At 40.5% G+C, this 27,436-nt stretch overlaps 1 protein-coding gene across 1 annotated transcript in view; it reads left to right on the forward strand.

Moving 5' to 3' along the window:
- FSTL4 (follistatin like 4) overlaps positions 1-26,644 on the forward strand; it is an 846,999-nt gene extending 820,355 nt beyond the window's left edge. The window contains exons 12-15 of the mRNA XM_066591052.1: positions 7,452-7,601; positions 8,934-9,041; positions 24,330-24,439; positions 25,916-26,644. Coding sequence (XP_066447149.1) covers positions 7,452-7,601; positions 8,934-9,041; positions 24,330-24,439; positions 25,916-26,618 — 1,071 coding nt within the window. The 3' untranslated portion in view covers positions 26,619-26,644. The remainder of the gene's footprint in view (positions 1-7,451; positions 7,602-8,933; positions 9,042-24,329; positions 24,440-25,915) is intronic.
- Positions 26,645-27,436: the final 792 nt, after the last annotated feature.

Consider the following 27,436-nt stretch of genomic DNA (forward strand, 5'->3'; position numbering starts at 1 on the left):
ACTTCACAATAGGGAGTTGTACCTGCCTGTGTCTATGAATTAAAAACCGCGGTCTGACTGGGGCATGCAGACACCTTGACAGAATGAATAGTGTGTGGCACATAGGTTCCCCATTGCTATGCCCAAGTGTGCAGCTCCTGATGGCGGTGGCACAGGATTATATTTCTCATTGCTTCTGTACAGCATTGTGGGCTATCGCCCCGCCCCTTTTAAAGAGGGTCGCTGCCTAGCCATGCCAACCCTCTGCAGTGTGTGCCTGCGGTTCCTCCTCATGGCAGACGCACTTCTAAATAGACATGAGTGTGGCGTGGCATGAGGGCAGCTGAAGGCTGCGCAGGGACACTTTGGTGTGCGCTGTGGGGGGGAGGGGGGGGCGGTTGGGCAGCATGTAAGCCAGGAGAAGTGGCAGTGGAGTGTCATGCAGGCAGTGATTGTGCTTTGTTGGAGGTAGTGTGGTGCTTAGCAAAGGTATGCCATGCTAATGAGGGCTTTTCAGAAGTAAAAGTTGTTGGGAGGGGGGGGCACCCACTCTTGCCGCTATTGTGGCTTAATAGTGGGACCTGTGAACTTGAGATGCAGCCCAACATGTAGCCCCTCGCCTGCCCTATCCGTTGCTGTGTCGTTCCCATCACTTTCTTGAATTGCCCAGATTTTCACACATGAAAACCTTAGCGAGCATCGGCGAAATACAAAAATGCTCTGGTCGCCCATTGACTTCAATGGGGTTCGTTACTCGAAACGAACCCTCGAGCATCGCGATAATTTCGTCCCGAGTAACGAGCACCCGAGCATTTTGGTGCTCGCTCATCTCTAGTAATTATACTTTTATGCTCTTAGAAGAATATTTCCAGATATGATTGTGTAGCCAAATAATTGGGATAAAAAAATGTCCAATTGCTACCCAATTGGTTGAAATCACTTTGCAGTCCCACCAGATATGTTTCATGTCTGCATTCATGACACAGCCAACATGTATATAATATGTTTGGGTACATTCTTACAATTCTATGGGGGTAAAATACCATCTCTATAGAATTTTCCTAAAAACCTCTAAATGATTTGAACACTTAGATAATTTGGGGATTAGAAAAAAAGGATTCTAGTCACTGATTAAAAGATATTGATATTTCCTAATTATTTTCCCATTTCTGTAGTAACGGAGGTAAAGAATTGGAATTCAATTAAAGCAGAATGTGATAACTTGTGAATAAACCCTTTATCTGTAAAGATGGATTATATAACAGATTACAGAGTTTTGATAAAAAGCATAACACAGGCACAATCCATTTTGACATGACATGTCTTATTTGAAGATACTTAAAGAATTCATTTATAAGAATGTGATATATTTTTGCCTATCTAATTGAATTGAGATAAGCCATCATTATCACATAAATCTCTTATATGGGTCAGTCCTAAAACCAACCAAGAACTATGTTTTTTCAGAAATGCATAATTCCAGAGTTTCCAGGGGGACATGGGATAAAAAGAAATTTAGCACAGGCTTTTTGTACAGTGAGAAGTTGCCAGGCATCTAAGCATGCTCTAGTTGTAGGGAAGATATTCTCTGCTGGTTTCCCTGAGAAAGATGTAACAAATAAGAAGGATGAAATGGAAGATTTAAGTAGGTGTTTTTCTTTCTATCGAGACCCAAAGTTTTGATTTATCGTTAAACCACAAGAAACGCATTTCATCCAAGATTCTGACTGTAAAATATTCTACTATAAAGGGGCAGCACAATCTACCCTTTGAGATAATATATCAGCCTGAAGACGGGTTGCTTATCTCCCCAAATAAATTTTCGTATGGTGGTTAGAAATTTTTTCAGATATTTAATGGGAAAAGGGATAGGCGGGTTGCAAAACAAATACAGGATTTTTAGGACAATCATTATCTTAACTGATGCAATTCGACCTAACCAGAAATTTTCATGTTGTTTCATGAGTTCTAAGTCCTTTTTAATTTTCTCAAGATATACTTTCATTGGCAGTAGGTTGGAAGTAAGGTTTGTTAGATTTATGCCTAAGTAAACTATGGAATTATTGTTCCAAATAAAGGAGTATTTGGAAGGTAAGATATCATAGATGTCGTAGAGGGGGCCCATGTTTAACACTTGACACTTTGTCATGTTAGGTTTGTAATAAAAAAACTTTACTGAATAACTCTAATGCATTCATAACCTGCAGTAAAGATTGTAAGGGGTTACTAAGAGCCAGGATTATATAATCATTGAAAAGACCAATTTTATGTTCTGCATTTTTAATTTTGATACCTGATATGGAAAAATGTGTCCTAATTAGAGATGAGCGAGCATACTCGCTAAGGCAAACTACTCGAGCGAGTAGTGCCTTATGCAAATACCTGCCCGCTCGTCTCTAAAGATTCGGGTGCCGGTGGGGGAGAGCGGTGAGTTGCGGGAGTGAGCAGGGAGGCACGGGGGGGGAGAAATTGAGAAAGAGATCTCCCCCCCATTCCTCCCCGCTCTCCTCCGACACTCCCCCCCCCCCTCCGGCACCCGAATCTTTTGAGACGAGCGGGCAGGTACTCGCTTAAGGCACTACTCGCTCGAGTAGTTTGCCTTAGCGAGTACGCTCGCTCATCTCTAGTCCTAATAAATTTTAATAGGGGTTCTATAGAAAGCACAAGTGATAACAGACACCCCTGGCTTGTGGCATTATTAATGAAAAAGAAATTGGAAAGAAGCCCAGATGCATATACTTTCACGGATGGTGAGGTATATCGAATGATTACAGATCTGGAGATATTCCCAGAGAAATCAAATTTTGTTAAAACAGCATGTAGATATTCCCAATGTACCTGGTCAAATGCCTTCTCCACATCAGAGGATAGAACCAGAGAAGGCATTCAATTCGCCATAGCTCTGTAGATAAAGTCGATAACTCTTTTTGGTCCTTCTCCGGTCAAGTCCAACTAGGTTCAGGATAATAATTGCTATTTTGTTGGGCAGTAATTTAGAAAATAATTTTCAATTTGTTTTTAATATATGGGCAAGAGATTACTAGACTTGTCCTGTGGTTTTCCTGATTTAGGGGGTGTAATTATTAATGCATGTCTTGGTGAATGGCCTCTGAATCCATAATGGAGACAAATGCTGCCATCAGGATGCTAACAAAGATTTTGTAATATTCATTAATGAGTCCACCAGAGCCAGGTGATAGATTATGTTTTAAAGAACCAATGATCTTTGAATTTTCAATGGGTGTAATGGGATTACTTAGAAATATGATTGTTGGATAATTTGGGCAAGACAATACAGGTTAAAATTAGAGATGAGCGAACACCAAAATGTTCGGGTGTTCGTTATTCGGAACGAACTTCCCGTGATGCTCGAGGGTTCGTTTCGAACAACGAACCCCATTGAAGTCAATGGGCGACCAGAACATTTTTGTATTTCGCCGATGCTCGCTAAGGTTTTCATGTGTGAAAATCTGGGCAATTCAGGAAAGTGATGGGAATGACACAGTGACGGATAGGGCAGGCGAGGGGCTACATGGTGGGCTGCATCTCAAGTTCACAGGTCCCACTATTAAGCCACAATAGCGGCAAGAGTGCCCCCCCCCCCACTGTCAGCATAAAGATCGTTCTCCTCTGCCACAGCTGTAACAGCTGTAGCAGAGAAGAACGATGTTTGCCCATTGAATTCAATGGAGCCAGCAAAACAACAGGTTCCACTGAATGCAATGGGCTGCCCGCGATCGCAGGATGAATGGTCGGAAAGGGGTTAAATATATAACCCCTTTCCTGCAATTCATCCAGAAATGTGTTACACTAAAAATATATACCGGCGTATAAGGCGACCGGGCGTATAAGACGCCCCCCCAACTGTCACCTTATACGCCGGTAATACAGTGGAGCAAAGAATAAAAAGCATTACTCACTTTTTCAGATGATCTGCGGCGCTCCTGCAGGCTGTCGCTCCCTCCTAATCCACGGCAGAGTATTCCTTTCTGCACGAAAGGCTTGAAATCCCCGCCTCCAGAAACACAGCCAATCACAGCCAATGACAATGATGTCATTGAATGGCTGCGATTGGCTTGAAATCCCCGCCTCCAGAAACACAGCCAATCACAGCCATTCAATGACATCATTGTCATTGGCTGTGATTGGCTGTGTTTCTGGAGGCGGGGATTTCAAGCCTTTCGTGCAGAAAGGAATAGTCTGCCGGGAACCAGGAAGGAGCGACAGCCTGCAGGAGCGCCGCAGATCATCTGAAAAAGCGAGTAATGCTTTTTATTCTTTGCTCCACTGTATTGCCGGCGTATAAGGTGACAGTTGGGGGGTCGTCTTATACGCCCGGTCGCCTTATACGCCGGTATATATTTTTAGTGTAACACATTTCTGGATGAATTGCAGGAAAGGGGTTATATATTTAACCCCTTTCCGACCATTCATCCTGCGATCGCCGGCAGCCCATTGCATTCAGTGGAACATGCTGTATTGCTGGCTCCATTGAATTCAATGGGCAAACATCGTTCTTCTCTGCTACAGCTGTTACAGCTGTGCCAGAGAAGAAGGATTTCTCTTCTATATGTTCTCAATGGGGTCAGCGCTGCTGCCGCCGGCCCCATTGAGCGCATATAGAGAAGATTTATGGCCCTAAGAAGGACCGTTGACACCTAAAATACTCCTAACACTCTCCCTATAGCAGCTCCAACACGATAGCGCTTTCCCTAAACTCATGTCAGAATGCATCCATAGCGAGCCGCGGGAGGGGCAGATTTCAATACTCGGGTGACACCTTATCTCCCCAGCCACTCACAGCAGGGGGGTGGTATAGGGCTTAAACGTTGCAGGGGGAAGTTGTAATGCCTTCCCTGTCTTTATATTGGCCAAAAAAAAGCGCTAACGTCTCAGGGAAGAAAGTTAAATTAACCAGAACACCGCATGGTGTTCGTTACGAATAACGAACATCCCGAACACCCTAATATTTGCACGAATATCAAGCTCGGACGAACGCGTTCGCTCATCTCTAGTTAAAATGTGTTAATTAATTCCATAGTGGGCTGATCGGTGTTAATAGCCTTGTTTAAATTATTTAAAGGGCCTAGTATTCTGCAAACATGTTTGCAATCTTTGGAGAGTTGTAAAGTATATTACTTTTTGAAAAATTATATTCAGAATTTTTCGTTTCCAGGTTTTGTCTTTCAGCTTACTTGCTAGAATAACTACTGCTTTTTTGCCTTGGCTTTAGCTTACCTTAGGTGATAATCATGTTTATGCTGGTATAAGTGATATAGGTCATAACATAAGTTTTTTGAGTTTGCTACAAATGTATTGTGATTAATTATTTTTATAAATGTGTTCTAAGGAGGTTATTTTATCAATAATAGACTTAGTTTTTAAAAGTTTAGCTTTTTTTATCTTAGGCTGCTAATTGTGCAGAACAACCTCTTATAGAAGCTTTACCGTTGCACCATAGGTTACTGATTGTAGTATCAGGGGTGTTATTTACTCTGAAGTATTCATAAAAACTGAATGACCTGAGTAAACATCTATGAATGTTTGTCTTCTTACTGTGAATGGTGAGTGGCGGGCCACAATGATCCCTAGTCCACTTTGCCTCCATTCACTGAGCAATGATTGTTCCTGTGTAAAAGCACAGCAATGATCATTGCTGGGACAACTTTTCGGGCATCTGCACAGGACAGGACATGCCATATAAAAGGGTCCTTAGTTTCAGTATTGTTTAGAGAGTGTACCTGGTCTCCAGTAGCATAAGAAGATGTTCCCTGTTGTGATCCTCTCATCCTTTCAATAATTTAGAGATGTTCAAAGAGCCGGGCAGGGTTATCAGGTTGCAGATAAGGAAATATTAATTACGTTTTCTCAGACTGTTTGGCTTTGTGTTCTGGCATAGGAGGTGAGGAAGTGTCGCCATCTAGATTCTTTGTGATGCAGGGAGAAAGGCTTTCAGATTGTTTGGAACTGATTATCACCTTCTTGTTCTCCCATTCTGGCCTGCCGAGGTGACAGCTCTGTCAGGATGAGATTTATGGTGCTCTGGGGGTCAGTGTTCCCACTGTAAACTGGTTTGAAGTAAGGCCAGTCAGACAGCTAGCAGTCCATGATTACGAATAATCATCAGTGATGGTGATCATCATAGTCATGCTAGACCAGCCAAAGCAGGATCTTAATTTTTGCACTCTTTTACCCACTGAAGTCTTGCTTTTCTCTTTGCCATAGACAACAATGGCACTCAAAGGCTTGTCTGCTGTTATAATCCATGCATGCTAAAGGATGACAAATTGTGCATTCAGACACATTAGTTGGAATCAGTGTGGTATTTGGCTGCAATTTGCATGACTGTATACCACCTTGTCATCAGAATGATTCTTGACATTCTACCTCAGCTTATCTAGCATAAATAATGCCCCATTTGTATTGGACGACTGTCAGCTTGATGTTCTGCACGAGCTGGTGACGTCAGCCCTAGTTGTTCGCACTCATGCAGAACATTGCTCAGGCTGAAAATTGCTCACTTCTCTGTAAATTCTTGCTCAGTGCTTCACATTCTACAGGGGGTGGACAAAAATATGGAAACCCCTAACTAATGGAATCTTGTTGCTCAGGCAGGTGTTCACTTCTATTTAGATGCAGCGAGAAGTGAGCCAAACAGCAATGATTTTTATGCAGGTTGAAAGTAAGTGACAAATGAAAAGTGAACAAATAGTACATGAAGGCTTTGTATTTAGACGCAGCGATTATCACTCATTTTTGCATTTTGCAGGATAATTGTCCCATGTAACTGGCCCTTATGACAATCACCCCCGTGAATAATTATCAAAACCATTCAGATTTCTCAGTTTTCCTATTCTAATGTAGATTAACAATGAAACTGATCTATGGAAAACTTGCTCACTTCAATTTGCGCTGCTCTTCAGGGTATCCTGTCCAATTTCCATATAAGCTTCAATCATGAAAGGACGGATGTCTGTAGTAAAGTGATTAAAGTGACAAGGTGGCCACAATTGAATACAATGGAATACAATGGAATCTCTGACAGCCTGTGGAGAACACAGCATGCGGTCTGTGTCATCTACTCTCCGGCTGAAAGATGGATTTTAAGCTCATCTTAAAATCATCGTTCAGCCAAAGAGTAAACGATAGTAGAATTTACACACAATGATTATCGCTCATATGCCATCGTTTGAACAAATTTTAAGCGATAATCGTTGTGTGCAAATGGGACTTAACTCTGCAGTCCAGTCAACAGACACTAGCTGTTTTACAATACTTAGGGAAAGTATCATTAGTGAGACCTAATCTCCAACTCTAAAAGCAGCTTAATGTTCACAAATGACCTTCTCTGCCATGTCACTATGATATAGACTAAGCTCTTATGTACAATACATTTTTTATTGTGTCAGTCGTCAAAAGAAGACCACAGTGAAACTTTTTATAACATTTCTCACTCTATTTTTTTTACTTAGGAAGAGATGTGTCAAGAAAGTGAAGAAGATCCCAATCAATTGTGTTTATGGTCTTCAGCCATCAATGTGAGGGACAAATACATATATATCTCCCAGCCAAACCAGAACAGAGTTTTAATAATTGACATCCAGATGCAGAAGGTTAAGCAGGTACTAGTACATAATATGATGAATATTTTAAGTTTGACTGCAGAGCAGCATCCATGATGACAGCATGAGTAAATTTCTGAGACTAGACAGGATAATCTTAGGAGGTTTTAGTAGAACATATGGCCTTATTTATCAAAAGTGTCATACCTAAACACTGGCCTTGTTGCCAATAGCATCCAAGCAAGATGGCAGCTTTCATTTTTCCACAGTGTTTATGAAACTGAGTTGTAATTGGTAATTATAGGCAACAAGGCCAAACTTTCTGTAGACTGGTCTGACCATAGGTCCAATGTATGTATTTTGAATTGTCCAATTCTGTTGTAAAGAACATTGCCCCATATTTATTAATAATAATGATGTATTTTGCAACAATTAAATTGTCGCACTGAGTTGTTAAGAATTGCACCTAATTAAAAGACTAACATGTCTAGATAAAACCAGGGCATTTTAAATTGTCTACATTTCTTTTTATGACTTTGAGGAGCAAATGCACATTTGCTTAACTAATTTGCATCTTTTTTATCATTTCCCTTATATACATAAACCTAGAAGTACATATACAGTTTCACTATGCTGACTTTTCTTAACTCTTTTCTTTTATATAATGTTATAAATTTGGCACAATTTTAGATGGGACTTTTTAACCTGTACTGTTTCAGACAAAAACAAGTGTTAACTGAATAATGAATGCGGATTATTACTGTATTTTCTTATATTGCTGCATTATTATCACAGGGAATTTTCCTTACTGATATTTACAGGGGCTGGACAAAAATATGGGAGCCTTATGCAGGCCTTAAATTATATGGAATTCTGAATCATATTTTAGTAAGACATGTAGAGACTGATTTTAAGAGGAGGTAATATAATACAGATGCTGCCGGGCAGAAGTGAACATCCACCCGAGCAATAAGATTCTATTGGTCAGGGGTTTGAGCCACTCAGCTGCTGTTACCAGCTGGCTCCCAAAACCCCCCAGAGCAGGGCAAGAGGTTTAGTAAACACAAATTTGGCAGTGAGGCTCTCAGCGAAGCAGGGGTCAAAAGGGCAGCTCAGTGCTAATTATTAAAATCCCACACATTTTGTATGGTGCTTCCATATTTTTGTCCGCCCCCTGTACTTTAATTGCTCCCTTGGGATTCCCTATACTTAAGAGCAGTCTTGTTATGCTGGAAAGATTCATGTTTGGGGTCAGGATTTATTGCCTCATTCCCTTTTTTTTCATTGTACATTGGTGCTTTTGTAGGATATGCCCCAGTCACATTTAAGAAATTCTTGAAGGTAATACATTTAACTATATTCTTGTAATTATGATTTCTGCCCTTTTTTAAGACAATACAGGTTGATCCATATCCAGCAAAATTACTTTATGACAAATCCCATGACCAAGTTTGGATTCTTAGCTGGGGAGATATAAATAAATCACATCCATCATTACAGGTATGTAGATTTATAGGAACATAAAATGGCAAATATTTCATCATTATTAATTGCTGTAAATTGTTATATGTTGTTAATGAATACTTCTTTTTTCAGATGTTCAGTAAGCATCACAACTATGCCACAAAGTATCTAAAACCAGGGGCGTAGCTAAGGGCTCATGGGCCTGGGTGCAAAAGTTTATCTTGGGGCCTCCCAACTTCTCTTAACCCCTAAACGCAGAAGTGTAACTTGAAGCTCCTGGGCCCCAATGTAAAACCTGTAACAGGGTCCCCAACTATAATGCTTTATTCATAGTACTGGGCTCCCTATATGGAGAAGATAGGCCTTTTGGGAACCCTAAGGCTCCTGGGCCCAGGTCCAACCGCATCCCCTATAGTTATGTCAGTGTCTAAAACCATTAAACATCTTTCTTCCTGTTTGTATATGAATTGAGCACTGGCCTTTTTTCTCTTTTGTAGTTGTCTTAATCTGTACTAATACCAACTCTTTTCTTCAGATGTGTTCCCATTAGCACCATGTTTCCATTCATCATAGAACTATCATGGATCTGTTTTTGAATTAATCAAAGTAAATCCTGATGGATTCCTTTGAATTATAATGATGTCCTTCCGGTTTTATTCAAGGCTCTGGAACCCCAGACTAAGCGCGAAAAAAACGCATGTAGGAACAGCCTAAATTAAATAAAGCTTAAAGGGGTTGTCCCGCGCCGAAACGGGTTTTTTTTTTTTTCAATTGCCCCCCCGTTCGGCGCGAGACAAACCCGATGCAGGGGTTAAACAAGAAAACCGCACAGTGCTTCCCTTAATCCCCGCGCTCCGGTGACTTCTTACTTACCTGCTGAAGATGGCCGCCGGGATCTTCTCCCTCGGTGGACCGCAGGGCTTCTGTGCGGTCCATTGCCGATTCCAGCCTCCTGATTGGCTGGAATCGGCACGTGACGGGGCGGAGCTACGAGGAGCCGCTCTCCGGCACGAGCGGCCCCATTCACAAAAGGAGAAGACCTGACTGTGCAAGCGCGTCTAATCTAGCGATTAGACGCTGAAAATTAGACGGCACCATGGAGACGAGGACGCTAGCAACGGAACAGGTTAGTGAATAACTTCTGTATGGCTCATAATTAATGCACAATGTACATTACAAAGTGCATTAATATGGCCATACAGAAGTGTATAGACCCACTTGCTGCCGCGGGACAACCCCTTTAAGTGGAATGTGTTATCAGAAAATAACTTATTTTATTAATCAGTCAGATGTGCGTTTTTATGTGCGCGTGTTACTTGCGTTTGCCATCCACATCTATATCGAAGCAATGTTTTTCAATGGCAGCGGTCACATGTCCGAAATTTACACGCGCATAAAATTCGCACCTACAAAAGTTAGAACATATGGGTGGCAATGAACATGGTCACACAGTTTTTTTTACACGCACAGTGCGATCTTTTTTACACGCGATTAAACACCTATCTAACTTAACATTGTTTTCAAACCTATAGTTTGCATATTTGCCTCCATATTGCAATTTTTTTCTATTGGGTAAAAAAACTAATCAGTATTTGCCCATTAGAAAATAAAATATAGGAAGGCAAATAGTGATGAAATAGTGATGGTATATGGTAATGAAATCTGTAACACGTCAATAATAAGGATCCATATTACAGATGTATGACCATATGCTCATCTGAAACCAGCCTATCTGTGTAGCTATGGGACTACACTAAACACAAAGCGAACATTAAAACTGCACCCAGATGTTATCCTTGGACAGATTTTAACCTTGAGCTCTAGCTCTGCAAGGCAACAGTGCTAACAACTGAGCCACCGCAAGCATCATCTCCGCTTCAGAGGAGGAGGAGAATAGCCACCATACATGTCTATTCTTCTCTAGAGAAGAAGGGTAGCAACAAGAATAAACACAAAGAAAACATAAAAACCTGATCCAGATGTTGCCCTTGGACACATTAGGATCCTGAACTTCAGCACTGCTAGGCAGCAGCACTAACAACTGAGCCACCATGCTTGGTCTTCCTCTTCTGAAGGAGGAAACTGAGAAATACAAAGTGAGTAGTCTGTGCAACAACTGAGGCACCACATGCGTTCCTTCTGTTCCAGAGAAGTAGAAGAACAGCAGCAAGAATAAACACAAAGAGAACATTAAAACCCCATCCAGATGTTGTCCTTGGACAAATTTGAGCATGGAATTCAAGTAATGCAAGGCAGCAGCACTAACTGAGCCACTATGCTTGGTATTCCTTTTCTGGAGGAGGAGGAGGAGGAGGAGGAGGAGGAGGAGGAGGAGGAGACTGAGAAATAAAGAGAGAAGTCCATGCAGATGTTTTCTTTGGACAGATTTGAACCTAGGGCCTGAGCACTGCAAGGCAAGAGTGCTAATGACTGAGCCAACCTGCTTGTTCTTCCCCTTGTTCATTCTTACTACTGATCATTCTTCCTTCTCCTTCTTCCTATTCCTCCTTCTCCTCCACCAGAGGAGAAGAAGAAGAAAGTGAAATATAAGAAGAAGTAGCAGGAGGAGGAGGGGAAGAAGGAGATAAAGGAGAATAAGATCTTATTTTCCTCCTTGTCAAGAGAAGAAGAAGGAAGAGGCTTGATGGCTCATTGGCTAGTACTGTTGCTTTGTAGTGCTGGGGTTCTAGGTTCATAGCTGATTATGGATAAACATCTGCATGAACTTTTGTATGCTCTCTTTGTGTTTATTATTCTTATATATGTTCTCCTCATCTGTAGAAGGGAGAAGGAAGAAGAAAGAAGTGTGGTAGCTCAGTTTTTAGCACTGCTGCCTTGCAGTCCTGGGTTGTGGGTTGAAATCTGTCCAAGGGCAATATCTGGATGGGTTTTTTATGTTCTCTTTGCGTTTATTATTGTTGTTGTCCTTCTCCTCTGGAGTGCAGGAGGTGTAGGTTCAAATCTGATAAAGGGCAACATCTGGATCAAGTTTTTCAAAGTCCATGCAGATGTTATCCTTGATGGGATTTGAACCTACAAGCCCAGGGCTGAAAGGTAATAATGCTAACAATTTGCAGACAATTTTATCACCCGGCCAATCACAATGATTTACAATAGTTGGAAGTCTCTTTAACTCAAAACTTTCAATTGTGTTAAAGACACTCTGTCTCCTCCTTTTATCCATATAAGTTAAGCTTATGGGCTAAATGTAGGTGACCCACTGAGTCTAGTGATGTAAATTTTATACTTAACTTCCCTCTTGTTCCTCCGGTCTCAGCGCTGGAAGCCGCTCAATGCATTGAAGACCAACGGCTGCCCATTATGAAATTAGGACAGACGGACTACTTACCAGTGCTACTCAATGCACTGAGTGGCGTGTTCCAGTGCTAAGACCAGAGGAACAGCAGGGAAGGTAAGCATAACACTTATATCCTCAGACTCTATAGGTCACCTACTTTTAGCCTATAAGCTTAGATAAAAGTAGGAGTCTCTTAAAAGTAATACAAACTGCAGTCTGACTTTTTTTATATGAATGGAGAACATTTGAACATCCTTCAGACTTACACGGTTTACTCAAACTATATATCCATTGAACTTTTCTATGTATCCACTTTATCAGTATTTATTGGTATTTGTGTGGCTACAATAATAGTTTGCATCAGATGTTCATCAGTTTTTGTTATATGGGCCATACACGTGTCATGGGCTTTTTCTGTCCTGTTGTATAGGCCAATGAGATGACAGGGATCTCTCTGAAAGGGCATCTTTGTAAATGGGTATCGTAGAATGACAATGGATCTCAGGAATGGAATTTGGCTGGGATTTCTGGGTCTTAAACTAATAACACTGAATCTGTTAAAATATAATAAAAAATGGATAACACCATATTCTTCTTTGCATTGTGTAAAAACAAACAGTGGCAAGATGAGCCGAGCCTCGTATCTGCTTTATACGTTTGCCATGTTTATATAACTGTATTATCAAGAACACAAACAAGTGAAAATCTTTCAGTATGCTGATGATATTTATATTGGCCCTGTTAATGTCTTCTAATGCTAAATATTTAAAATATTAATTGTAATAATAATAATTATATTTTCTAATCATTGTAAGCCATAAACTGAACATTGAAATCTGTTCACTTCACACATTCTTCATCTTTGCCTTGAACAACATAAACTCCGTTTCTAAACGGAGAAGTGAGATGCCAGACTGTGATTTTCCATGCGAACTGCAAACATTTTATTTTATGGCCTTAAAACGTGTTATTTTGTAGATGCACTTAATTTGTTCTGAAAATCACATAAAATACACCATATTGAAGTTAGCTGCAAATAGAAAACAAATTTGCTGCAGAGTTGGAGCTTAGAGTATAGGACTGAAAGACAAAGGAAAAATAATTCATTCTACAAAACATTTCTTGATATCCCTTAATAGAAGTATAATAGAATTTACATGCTGTGCTCCTGACTTCTAACACACAATTTCAAATTGTTGAATGTAGGCATAAAACTCCATATCCACAGGGATTGCACTTTAAAACAATAGCTGTTTGATTACAAAATTTAAAGGGCCTCTCCAATCTGATAATTTTTCTTGACAACTGTCTCCACATGTTTTCTAATAAGCCTAGAAATCCCAGATCTTAAGAAAAAATAGACATGTTATAGAAATGTATTCTAAAAAGAGTTGTCAAGGATTAGAAAATAATATTTGCCTTTATTCCAGAAATGGTGGTTGGCTGTTCTTGGGCTGTAACTGCTATTGCAGCTCATTCCCATTCAAATAAATCTGCAATACCAGACAAACCCACGGGCAGATGTGATGCTTTTTCTTGATAAAAGCAAATCCCCTTTTCTAATCCTCGACAACCCGATTAATATGATTCCTTCACACACACTTTTTTGAGATTTTTTTTTTACCCAACAAGTTATTCTTGCAATTCATGTAGACCATATAGTATAGTAGTTGCAGCAGGGTCTTTTGAAATGTTGGTGGGCCAACTGCAAAAATGTCATGACTTTCCTCCTCTGAAAAAAATGCTATGCAAAGATAAGAAGAAGAAGAAAAATCTTTATTTATATAGCGCTAACCTATTGCGCACTGCTTATAAAACAGGGGGAGAACCGATACAAAAATAAAGATACAAAAACCACTGTTACATGTAGTAATCAGTTGATGGAAACAGTAGGGGTGAGGGTCCCGCTCCAACGAGCTTACATACTACAGATAGTGGGGTGGTATAGAAGGTAAAGGGGCTGGAGATGGGCAGGGTATGGCGAGGTAGAGAGTGTGGGGTGCTATACAAATGGACAATGGTCAAATTGGGCCGTATAGTGGCTGAATCGGTATGACTGCAGGTGCCGGTTGATTGTGGCTAACAGAGATTGCAGTCAGTAGGACAGGGAGCATGTTATCAGGCAGAGTACAGAGGGGTTTGGTTTAGGAGATATGGTATGCCTCCCTGACGAGGTGTGTTTTTAGAGCACGCCTGAAATTTTGTGTGTGGGGGAATCCTCGAATAGTTTGGGGTAGCGCATTTCAGAGGACTGGTGCTGCTCTGAAGAAGTCTTGGAGGCGGGAATGAGAGGTTCAAATTAAAAGGGCACTTAATCTGATTTTCTTAGGGGAGCAGAGGGTGCGGACTGTGTGGTGGATTAAGATGAGGGAGGCATTGTAGGGTGACGCGGTGCTGTGGAGTGGTTTGTGGATAAAGGTATTGAGTTTCAATTGAATTCTATAATTGATGGGTAGCCAGTGCAGTGACTGGCACAGGGCAGAGGCATCCAAGTAGCGGCTGGACAGGAAGATAAGCCTGGCTACCACATTCAGGTTGGATTGGAGAGGGGAGAGTTTGGTGCCGGGGAGGGCGATCAGCAGCGAGTTTCAATAGTCTAGCCAAAAGTGAATGAGGACAAATGTGTATACCATAGACCTGCATATGCATTTTCAGAGACACAGGGTGAGCCCTTACCTCTAATGAAGGATCAGAGGTGTGCAAGTGAAGGTCTTCAGAAGCAGTAGAACTAGTAGCATGCAACTGAAAGCACTGGGAGGAGCAAAAGAAGATAGGCTAGTTAAAGGGGTAGTATGAGATACACAGGTTATAGGGGATAACTTACTGATCAGTTGTTGCTTTACCGCTAAGACCCCTGTCAATCTTGAGAACTTTAGCTGTCACTGCGGAGTCATTTTTCCTCCAGCAGTGGCATTAGACTGAATGGAGCACTAGTCGAGCATGTGCATTCGGTATTACATTCATTTCAATGGAACTCATGGAAATACTCGAGCGCTTGCCACTTGAGCATCTCTACAGTCCCATTGAAAGTGAATGGAGCATCAGCGAGCTTGCATGACCAGTGCTCCATTCAGTGTCCTCTTTATTGCAGGGGGTGCAGTAAGCCTGCAGCGAGGAGAACGAAGGACACGGATCCTCCGTTCTCAGGATCGTAGGGGTCTCAGTTGGTAAGATCCCCAACAGTCAGTTATCTTCTATAGGGGAAAACATATGATCCTGGTACAACCCCTTTAATTCATTGATTTCTAAAAGCAATGGCTGCTGCTGGTAGACAATGACTCACAGCTGAGGAATTCGTACTCAACAAAGGTGTGTGTGAATAAATAATGATTATTGTAGGTGTATAGTTTACTGCACACAGGGATGCTACTGTGGGATCACTGGATTTTATTCAGTGTATTCTCAGTTGCTTTTTGCTTGATTACACCATATGATTGCCCAGCAGTTAGATCTGTATTACTGCATTGGATCTTTACTTAGTTGGACTCTCTAGGGCGCAGGCCGTTTTCAATGGCACACTTATCAATGATATGTAAGTGTGTCACGATGGGCAGCTGTGGTAGACCTTACTAAGATAGTGTTCATACAGGCCAGCGCACCCTCTTGGTTGTATCTCTGACCCACAGGGATTCAATAGTTCAACATTCAGCATAAAAATCGGCCCGCCAGCTGATTCTTCGCTGGAGCGCTGATAACACTGTTTTCAGCTGCTGTCCTGTGGGAGAACAATGGAGCTGTATGCAGATAACAGACCACTTGCTGCTATCTGCATACGGCGACAGTAGCTTCATTTACAGGCAAATTAAGCTAATAAGCTACTAATGAGCGTTAGTGCCCATTAGTAGCTATGCAAAAGGATCGCTCAAAACTGTCACTCAAACTGTCTTTTGAGCGAATTGTGAGCCATCATCATTGTGTGTAAATAGGACTTAAGATTTGTCCAACATATATTGGGAGGAAGGGAGAATCAGGATGCCTTGCTTTCAAAGGAGATAAGCCAGGAGAGGGGGACCGAAAAGGAGGAGTAGCTGTCAGCCAACAGATATTGAAAGTGTATTGTTGATGCCTTTATCAAAAATGTGATTAACACTGTAAAATAGTATACCATTCAGAGGGGTAACTTCAAGCTTCCGGCTCTAAAGCAAAATCTGTAACAGGGCCATCAGTTATTTTGTGTCATTCATAGTAGCAGCCTCTGTACAAAATATGGGGTAAAGCAAACAGGGCTTGTGTGTGACTGTAACCTCTGTGCCCACTGTAATTATTTCCTTGATAACAAATACACAGACACTGCAGTCAAAGGAGGGAAATGATTATGCCAAAACTGGTGTAAAAAAAACTTGTGCTAAACAATTGCAGCTTTTTAAATTTATGCCAGCTCGTCCCACTCTCATGAGAAGACAGATTTAAGTATAATTTATGCCGGATACTGATATAAATTATATCAGGATTCTACTCTACATCATGTCTGACATATATTTCTATGGTACTGGTGCATCTTGTCTCCACTAAAAGTGCGGGTGGAGTAATTGGTTTGTCCTGCTTCATCTATACGGAATGCCCACAGATTGCGATTGGTTGCTGATATCCTAGGGGTGCTGTCACTGTAGGCATGGCGGCCTGCCATTTGTGCTCTTGGAGACACTATAATTGTTCCCCCGGCAGCCAGATTAAAATCCTCGGCCCTAGCCCCACTGTCATACTCCCACCGACAGGCTGCCATATGCGATTCCGACCCTGATTTAACTTTCCCCCCTAGTCTAGCAGCATGTCCTCTCATTACTACTGTCACTGCGCTGCCACTATACCTTCTCCCGTCCCAGGTCTGGCATTGTCATTTCCCCCCTCCCATCTTAGCTGCAAGCTTCCATAGTCCTCCACTGCTGAAGTCGTGGCCACAGTTAAATGGCAGGATGGATGGAACCTCCACCGCTGAAGCAGGCACCAAAGTCACCTGCATTTCGGTTATAAGCTCCGCTGCAGTCCCCCGCTGTCACTCTCTGCGGCCGCCCACCCATCACTGCTGGTATTTCCTGTACCGTCCGCCAGCAGACCTGAAGCCGGCACCGCTGTCTGTGTCCCTGTCCACTGTTGGGTGTTACACGCTGAAGGTAGCCAATCGCAAGATGTGGGCGTACCGTATAGCTCAAGCATTACTCCCTCCTCTCTACTGGTGGAGACAAGATGCACCAATTTCTATTTAGGCGCAAAGATAGCCAGAGTTGTGAATAATGTATGAAGTGAAGAGCACCTCTTTGTACATTAGGCACATCTTACCCCAGCAGAGATCATATTAAGGGTATGAAACACCAATCTTAATAAATTCCACCCATAGTGTGTAAGTGCTGTTCATGCAAGCTATTTTGTCATCAATGCCCGTCTTTGTTTATCTGCCGTTCATGTATAAAGGCTTTGCTTTTCAACCGTATAATTAATGTCTGAACCTTTGACTGTTTTCACCAATCAAATTCTAACATTAGTCATTTGCATGATCCTATCAGAAAGTAACAGTTCTAAATACTATATAATACAACCTTACTGACAATCCCCAACAATAGCAAGTACATTTTCTGACTTCCTTATACAGTGACCCTCTAACATCCATTATTGTTGTTCTGTTTATGTTCTTTTTACTGATATTAAAAGCTGAGCTCTCAACTTAAATGCACTTAAAACGTTGACTTAGCCCTTGGCAACAGCTATGTGCTGTACTTTCTAATCTAGGATGCCCCCATGGTGCGGCTAGTGTTAATCCTAACAAGTGAAGTGAGAAAATATGATCTGCGAATTCATAAGTGCAGCATCTGACTACTATTAAGGAGCAGTACAGTAGTTATTTTTGCCTGACCTCCATCATAGAGATAAGCTGTTGGGTCATACTTGCTTTCACAAACAGATGGACTGAGCCTTTCTGGGCCACCCATGGTATCTAATGAACCAAGAGCAACCAGTGAAGAACTAATCAACAGAAAATATGTAACATTTAATATACTGTCTTTATAGATATTACACAAAATGTTCTCAATTGGCAAAAGCATTTATGCTATACAAGGTTGTCAGCTACTAATTAAAGCAATCTAATCTAGCTGTAATGAACCACGAGTAATGCTTCCAGTGAAGGTTAAAGTACTATGCCGCTAATGCTAGAATTCCTAGTTAAATGTTTTACAAATGTAGCAGAAGTAATGTTAATGGAGTAGATAGCAACTGTGGTGTAACGCCATCATGCAGACATTATGTGTGGCAAAATAATACAACGCAAGAACCCGTACATGTTATGTCTGTATGCGGAATAAACTAAGACAAATATGAGCATGCTTCATTTGTTCGCTATTTATTGTAGCTAAGCCTTGTAAGTTTATGCTGTACAGGTGCCTTCAGATTAAAGGCGAAGTCAGCCAAGGTTTCTTTGCACGCCAATGTGCGCAAAAATACCTCATCTGATAGAACCATTGGTTCTCTATGGTGTGTTCACATCTCCGTCTTTTACAGGCACAAAATAGTCACACCTGCAAAAGATAGGACATCCTCGCCTTCTAAAAGGGCTGTTTCTGATTGGCTGAGTGCTCAGCCAATCACAGGCAGGGCTCAGCCATTCATTGACAGCTGACCACTACATGATTGGCCACAGCGCTTAGCCAATCAGAGGCAGACACAGCCCTTTCAGGAGGCAGGGATTTTTAAATCCCTGGCCAGCCAAAAGTTCTTCAGAGCAGTGGCAGCAGCCAGGGAGAAGATGCGCCGGAGCTGCACAGCGGCGGAGAGGTGATATATATATATATATATATAGCGGAAGCCAGCTTTGACTGACAGCTTACCTCCCGCTGTAAGAGCGAAGTTCAGTGAGAATGTGGATCCCCTCCGTTATCCCCTTACATGCTCTGATCAATGTAGATTGCATCATGTAAAGGGTTCACATAGGGAGCTCTCTCCCTCTGTGGTGTCATTAGCCCTCCATCATGTAATTGCAGAGGGACAACAGGTTGCCATAGCAACTGGATGCCAGACAATAGCATCCAGGCCTGCCATGGCCTGTGATCGCTTCTGTAAGCAGTACTGCAATGCACTTAGAGCGATCAGAGCATTTATGTTTCAAGTCCCCAACAGGGGCATAAACTTGTAATTAAAAAATATAAGAATAATAAAAACAAAAGTAAAGAATAGTAATAAAAAGATCCCCTTTTTGCGTTCCATTTCCCTTCATTGTATAAAAAAATATATATATTTGGTATAATTGCACTTACACAGTAAATTGAACACACTATTTATCCTACACAGCAAAAGCTGGAAAACAGACAAACCTAAAAAAACGGAGCCAAAATACTTATTTTCTTCATTTTGCCTCTCAAAAAAACACAATAAAATTGATCCAAAAAGCTGTATACCCCAATATGGTACCAATACAAGCTACAGCTCATCATAGAAAAAACAAAACCTCACTGAGCTCCATCAGTGGAAAAATATAAAAGTTAAACAAAAGTGACGGGTTTTTGTGCAAAAGTGGAAAAACTAAAAAATATGTAATTTTGCTATTATTGTAATAGTAATTTGTGTGCATCTACTCATCATATACACTGCTAAAATATAGCTTTCTCCATATATGAGTATGCTATAGCAGCTTTCACAAATATTTCTAGTAGCTTGAAACTTTCTTTACTAGCAATATATCTTCCTCCACGAAGGGGGAGCTATTAGATGAATGAGTGCAATGCAATAAGGAATTTGTATTTAAGAAAGCTGGTGCAGCAGACACCACAGAGATTGCCTTATGCATATTGCTTTCTATTTCACTTGCTAAAACATAACACTTAATTTAAAATACAAGATTCATGCTGGCTTTTCAGAAATTGATAAATTCATATTCTTTATCTAAGCAAATGACTCTAATTTCAGCATATATATGAATAACAATAAAAGTGGATCTTCCTAATTTACTGAACATACAAACAAATGAACAAGTTATTACAAAGTAGAAACTGAGCATTAAATAATTTGTATTCCTATCTAAGGGGATTATATGCAGAAAGCCTTTCCATGTAAGTCATTTGCTATCATTTACACAGCTACTCTGCTGTTATTACACAGGAGATATATTTGTTATTAAATATAGTTAATTTATGTTACTTTAAAATATGCAGAAACAGTTTTTCTTTTATTACTGAAAATGAAAGAGACATTCCCTTTGAAAATTGTTAAGGCTACTTCACACAGTTTGTTAAGCTACTGCAAATTGATTATTTAGAGTAAAAAAAAAAGAAAAGGTGTTCGGTTTGTACAGAAAAAACATGAACAGAGACATCAAGGAACATTAAGATCAGAGGTGCTCATCCTCTTTTTGGTGCAAGAGGCACCATGCTGTTAGATGTTACCACTCCCCAGAGAACTCCTACCTGAGAGATATTGATAGTATAGCCCTGAATGTATCTTTGTGTCTTCTAACCAATCAAGTCCCCTTAGCTACTGCATCTGCACCGCTTAAGTATTCAACATTTGTACCCACTCAATTACTTACTAGTGAATGTATGCCAGATGAAAAATCATATATGATAACACCTACATACTCCACAGAACTATATAATAAAAACGTAGGTGGGCAGAGGTAGTGTTCCATCTTCCCATTTGTAGATTTCACAAAGGAGCATGGATGGCCTTATAAGTCTCCCCACACACCTTCTAGGTGCTCTCCTTAAGAAGAAACGATACCCTTCCTGACCCACATCTCAGGCCTCTCACTAGCCAAGCCAGAAACCTACTGCATACTGATGAGGGTAAAAAAGCCTGACACAGTTGTCTGCATATGGATTCTGGCTTGGCTTACAATCCCTAGTCATTATTATAAGGCTTGTCTAAAAAGTCTAACATTGGTTTACAGGAATATTGCCTTCTAATAGGTGGTGCTGCAGAGGTTTTGTTCTATCTATTCATTTGCATATTTCCCAGAGGAGCATGGATGGCCTTATAAGACTCTTCACACACCTTCTAGTTGCTCTCCTTAAGGAAAAATGATACACTTCCTGAAAACAGGAATGGCACAGATACACGGTATCATACAAAGATGATGCAGAAGGATGCTGCCAGCCTAGTGACACTTGTGCACATTAGACATAGAAGAGTATGTGGAAAAAAACTAGGACTCTGGCGCAAACCACAAACTGAAGAATTGGGAATGGAAGTGATAAACAATGATTATAACTTTATTATTTACATCAGCAAGTGACTCGTATTGAGGCGAGGTTTCTTTTTCGAAGAGCTGAGCAGTGGATTTCAAGATGCAGATCAGAAAAGGTCATGAAATGCAATCAGCAATATCAATGGTGGCTCACGGGCAAAAACATAGCGGCCGTCAGCGGAAGATAGCTGTCATAGCTGGAACATGGCTGCTATGTATTTGCCTGCAGTTATTATCATCGTTCATCACTTCCACTTTCATTTTCTCTGTCTATAGCTCATGCAACAGTCCTAGTTTTTCTCCGCATACTTTCCTATATTCTCCACAAAAGACTGAATCCCCCCCCCCCCATCTTGCAAAACACAATGTTGATTTCACCATATGCCTAGAGCTCAATTTACCAATAGCTACAGAAGGCTAGTGCCTATTGGCAGCCCAGAGGAATGTGTGCCCCCTGCAGTACATATAAATACTCTGAGCTAAGAGTATTTGTAAAGTGCAGGTGGAATGGTGGATGATGGCACAGCAGAGACAGACGGGGACAGACGCAGTTTAGTGCAGCAAATCAAACTTTTATTAACCCCTTAAGGACATGACCTATTTTGGCCTTAAGGATCAAGGCTTTTTTTTCAAATCTGACATCTGTCACTTTATGTGGTAATAACTTTTTAATGCTTTTACTTATCACTGAGATTCTGAGATTTTTTTGTTGCACATTGTAGTTTATGTTAGTGGTAAATTTTATCGAATACATTTTGTCTTTATTAATTTAAAAAAATCTAAATTTACTGAAAATTTGGAAAATTAGCAATTTTCCCACTTTGAGTTTTTCTCCTTGCAAGACACCACACCACAAAATAGTTAATAATTAACATGTACCATAAACCTACTTAATATTACAATCATGTTTTAACCCTTTCCAATCCAATTTTTTTGCCACGTGCATTTTCCCCAGCTCCAATTTATTTTGTGCGGGAAAGAGGTTGGTGGATTACTTGGAACAATAACATAGAAAACCACACAAATAAATTAACCTAATGATTTTATTAGCACTTTTATATAAATTAAAATGTTTTTATTTATTTTGACTTGGGACTTGTTTCACAGTAAAAGGTGGTTCCTGTCCTTCCCCCTTTCTCATTTCTTTTGCTCACTATTATGTGAGTAAGTGAGCTGGAAACAGCACTGAACAGCGCTCCAGTCTTCATTTACTTAAAGCCAGATGTTCCTTCTCCTCTGCCCTGCTGCCCTGTATTCTCCGACAATACAGGAGGGGAGAAAGAACATGAGTGCAGTCAGTAAATGAAGAGCCCAGTGGTAATCAGTGCTGATAGTGAATGGCCGAATGTGCTTCCCTCCCCCTCTCTGCTGCCGGAGGACACCCGACACACTTTTATGTCAGTAAGTGAGCTATAAACAGGGGGGGCATTCAGTAAATGAAGAATGGAGCGCTGTCCAGCTCACTTACTGACATAAAAGTGTGTTGGGTGTCCTCCGCAGCAGAGCGGGGGAGGGAAGCACATTCGGCCATTCACTATCAGCACTGATTACCACTGGGCTCTTCATTTACTGACTGCACTCATGTTCTTTCTCCCCTCCTGTATTGTTGGAGAATACAGGGCAGCAGGGCAGAGGAGAAGGAACATCTGGCTTTAAGTAAATGAAGACTGGAGCGCTGTTCAGTGCTGTTTCCAGCTCACCTATTCATGTAAGTGTGTCGGGTGGCCTCCGGGAGCAGAGCGGGGGAGGAGGCAGTGCAGAAATAGCATGTCGGGTCTGTCCCGACATCGGAGCTATAGAGGAAAATAATGATGTCGGGACAGCCCCGACAGTGGATTGGAAAGGGTTAAGTGTCATTTTGTATAAGTTCAGCAGTAAGTTTTCACATTTACTAGCAAATTTCAAAAGCTAATTTTTTTAAAGAACCAACTCAGTTCTGGCATGGATTTTAAGAGCCTGTGTATCAGAAAACCCCTTAATTGCACACTTGAAATACTCAAAATGGCATTTAAGAAGTTTATTAAACCTTTAGATGTTTCACAGGAATTAAAGAAAAGTGCATCATAAATTAGAAAAGTTCAATTTTTTGCAGATTTTTAATTTAAAACAATATTATCAATGAGACAGCATGAGTAAGCAGAGAAATAAAAATCTGAATTTATTACCTGGATTCTGCAGTTTTTAGAAATGCCCAATATATGGATGTAAACTGCTGTTTGGGCACATGGCCAGGCTCAGAAAGGAAGGAGAGCTATTTAGCTTTGGGACTGCAGATTTACCTGGAATAATTTTCAGATGTCATATATCTTCAGTGCCCCTAAGCTACCATTACATTTAAAACCTCCAAGAACTGACCCCATTTTCGGAATTAGACCCCCTCAGGGAATTCATTAAGGAGTGTAGAGAGCTTTTTGACTGCACAGGTGTTTTGTGATTTCTTTTTTTAGCATTTCGATAACAAAAAATTCCAATTCATCCAGTTATAGTTAGGTTTAGCCCCAAATATTTTAATTTTGCCACGGCAATAGGAGAATTTGCTAGGTATCTCATTGGCTATCGCATAAGCACACATTTGTTGAAAAGTCAGTGACTATTTAACCTATGTTAATGCCTAACAGTAAAGAGAGTGCACCAAAAAAGATCAAGAATTATTTATGAAATCTTGTACAGAAGTGATAGAAAGGTGTAAGGTCACTTTTTCCATGTCCAACCTGCACTAGAAAAGTTGTAACTGGAATATGCTTTGCTATTAAGCGTGCACTTGTTTCTATATTATAACAAATTGTTTTGAAAAATATTATTTTACCACTTTTATTCTGCTTTTTTTATATATACGCCCCAATATTTTCTATTTCAGGTTATGTCTGAAGCAAGTACAGGAGAAAGTCATAACATTATCCGCACAGACTTTGAAGATGTAGATGATTTGTTTATTCCTCCAACCAATCTTATTATTAACCACATTCGGTAAGGAGTGGTTTAATCTAAATCATGACTTAATTCATACCTATAGCAGGTAGCTATCCAGTAAATCAGCAACACAGTAATAACTAGAAAGTTGAGCAGCAGACGGGTCCAAGTAACATCATCTTCTTTATTATCTCCACATAGTGACAACGTTTCGTTTCAGCAACATGGCGCCATCTTGCTGAAACGAAACGTTGTCCAGCACGTTGTCACTATGTGGAGATAATAAAGAAGATGATGTTACTTGCACCCGTCTGCTGCTCAACTTTCTAGTTTTGGCTGATCGGTTTGTGGATCCAGGGTCAGGATCTGTTACAGAGCGTGCAGACGTATTGAAGCCTTAGGTGGGGTAATACATTGTGTGCTTCAGCCTATTTCTTCTTTCCAGCAACACAGTAATAAATGTTACACGTTGTGAGAAATTGTGCCCACATTACAAACTCTGTACAAAGTCCCATTATACACAGCAAGCATTATATAAATACTACGAGGCTCTAGTGTGTAAATTCCAACTTTTTTTCACCATGCATTTGATGCTTTGAGTCTGTATTGAGCCAATAATCATAGGCTAAATCAGGTATGTACACACACACAAAAACATTTCAGTATTTTAAATTTTAAAGATTTTAGCGTATCTACTCATTGCTATTTTTCTATATCAATGAACTATACCCACGCATGTGAAGGGAACTACTTCTGGACATATCCAAGAACAGGGGCATAGCTAAAGGTTAATGGGCCTGGTGCAAAAGTTTATCTTGGGGACCCCCAACTTCTCTTAACCCCTGAACGCAGAGGCGTAACTTGAAGCTCCTGGGCCCTAATGCAATACCTGTAACTATAATGCTTTATTCATAGTACTGGGCTCCCTATATGGAGAGGAGAGGCCTTATGGGCCCCCTAAGGCTACTGGGCCCAGGTGCAACCACATCCCCTGCATCCCATATAATTAAGCCAGTGCCTGGAAGAACTAGTTAGTCTACCTTCTGCCTTGTGAGCAGCAACTAATTTTTACATATTTGAAGTTTCATTAGCATTTTATGTGAACTCTCCTTATTTTTGTTTTGTTCTATACACAAGAAATATCACCTGCACTGTGCAGTTTTACTGAAAAGTTGGACCCAGAGACCTTTCGTTTTGCACACAGCCCCAGACAACTGCATCTTCCTGGTCACATTGGCCAGGTTGAAACTGAAAGGGCAAGCCATGTTTCTGCTTTTGACCTAATCCATACATGATGAAGGGATAAGAGCTCATGTACACTGGTATAGATCCTAGACGGACAGCACTGCACTGAGCCTGTACGTTGGAGAGATGTTCTGCTCTCAAAGCCTATGGAGCCCTATTATAGCACAGCCATGTGCATGAGCACTCATGGGGATGGTCTACAAAAAAATCTATTAATTAAAATAAATTGCACAAAACCCTTATCATTAACATCTATTATCTATTAACATCTATTATTCCTTTTTTCAGATTTGGTTTCATCTTCAATAAATCTGGATCTTCAATTCATAAAATTGACCTTGAAACTGTGACTCAAATAAAGATCATCGGCTTCAAAAATTCCAGCTGTATCCCAAAAAACATGGTTTATTCCCATCTTGGTGGCTACTATTTTGTACAATGCAAAACAAATAATTCATTAACTGTGTTACCTCAAATAATAATTGATAGTGTTACAGACACAGTCATTGGCCCAAATGGTGATGTCACCGGGACACCCTACATTTCCTCAGATGGACATTATTTGGTCAGCACAGATGAAGTAAATGGTCGAATCAGAGTCCAAACAATTACTTTCCAAGGTGAAATTAAATTGATTTATGATCTACAAACAAACTTACAAATATCTGATGTGACTTTTGAATCATCTTTCACAGAGAGCAATCAATATTATATCTATGCTACATCACATCTACAAACTGATGTTCTCTTTTTAGAACTGTCCTCAGGAAGGGTGGACATGCTGAAGAATCTAAAAGACCCAGTAGCACAAAATGACTGGCCCTGGAATGAGAAAAATAGAATAATAAAAGGCAGTGGCCTATTTGGACAGTATATTTTAACACCAGCAAAGGATTCTCTGTTTCTAATCAATGGGAGGCAAAGTATTCTACATTGTGAGGTCTCAGGAATCAGACGGGGAAACACAGTGGTATGGGTAGGAGAAGTATGAAATAACAAGACATCAAGTCTCCACGAAATGACTAGCAATTGGAACTTTCTGCTGTCTATGGGAGCAGCAAACTTGTATATTTTTACACTGAAGAAAAATCCTGTATGAGCTTCATGGTGCAACACTGGTGTACAGCTTGCAAGTTTTATAGTAACTTCTAATAGGAGGATTTTTTTAGTATTATTTTTAAGTATTTCTTTTGCCTTTGGTTGTTTAAAAAAATAATAAACTATATCACATACACAACTATTTTGAATAATGGGTTGACACTTATTGTAGAACTGATTCATGTATTAGTTGCATTTTTCTTTGGATTATTTTAGGTTAGCCTATAGCTAGAACTAAACTGAAATACATCAACTTATGCAAAGAACTAATGTTCCTTTCAATATTAAAACTGTTGTACACAATGACAACTACATGGATTTTCCTAGAAGGAGAAATGTGGTTGAGCCTCATGTATGAAAACTACTGTAATTAAAAAAAAGTAGAGTAATTTTCCCCACCAACCAATCAAAGTTCACCTTCCATTTTTTAACCAGAATTTAAAGGGGTTGTCTGGTTACTGGGCAACATCTCTTTGATAGGGCCCCCTGTAGTAAAGTAATAAACTAAGCAGTAGTTACCTCTCTGCTGCTACCAGGATCCAGTACTGCAGACCCATTCTGGTCCTGGCATTTGTTGTGACCGCTAACGTCACAGGAAGTCAGGTGACCAATTCAGCCAATCAAAGGTTGCAGCATAATAATGTTAGAAGAAAGAGCGATGGTGCCGCAGCATCTGATAGGCTGCAGTAGTCACGTGACTTCCTGTGACCC

Source organism: Eleutherodactylus coqui, chromosome 2 (assembly GCF_035609145.1).
Source record: "Eleutherodactylus coqui strain aEleCoq1 chromosome 2, aEleCoq1.hap1, whole genome shotgun sequence".
Lineage (NCBI taxonomy): Eukaryota > Metazoa > Chordata > Amphibia > Anura > Eleutherodactylidae > Eleutherodactylus > Eleutherodactylus coqui.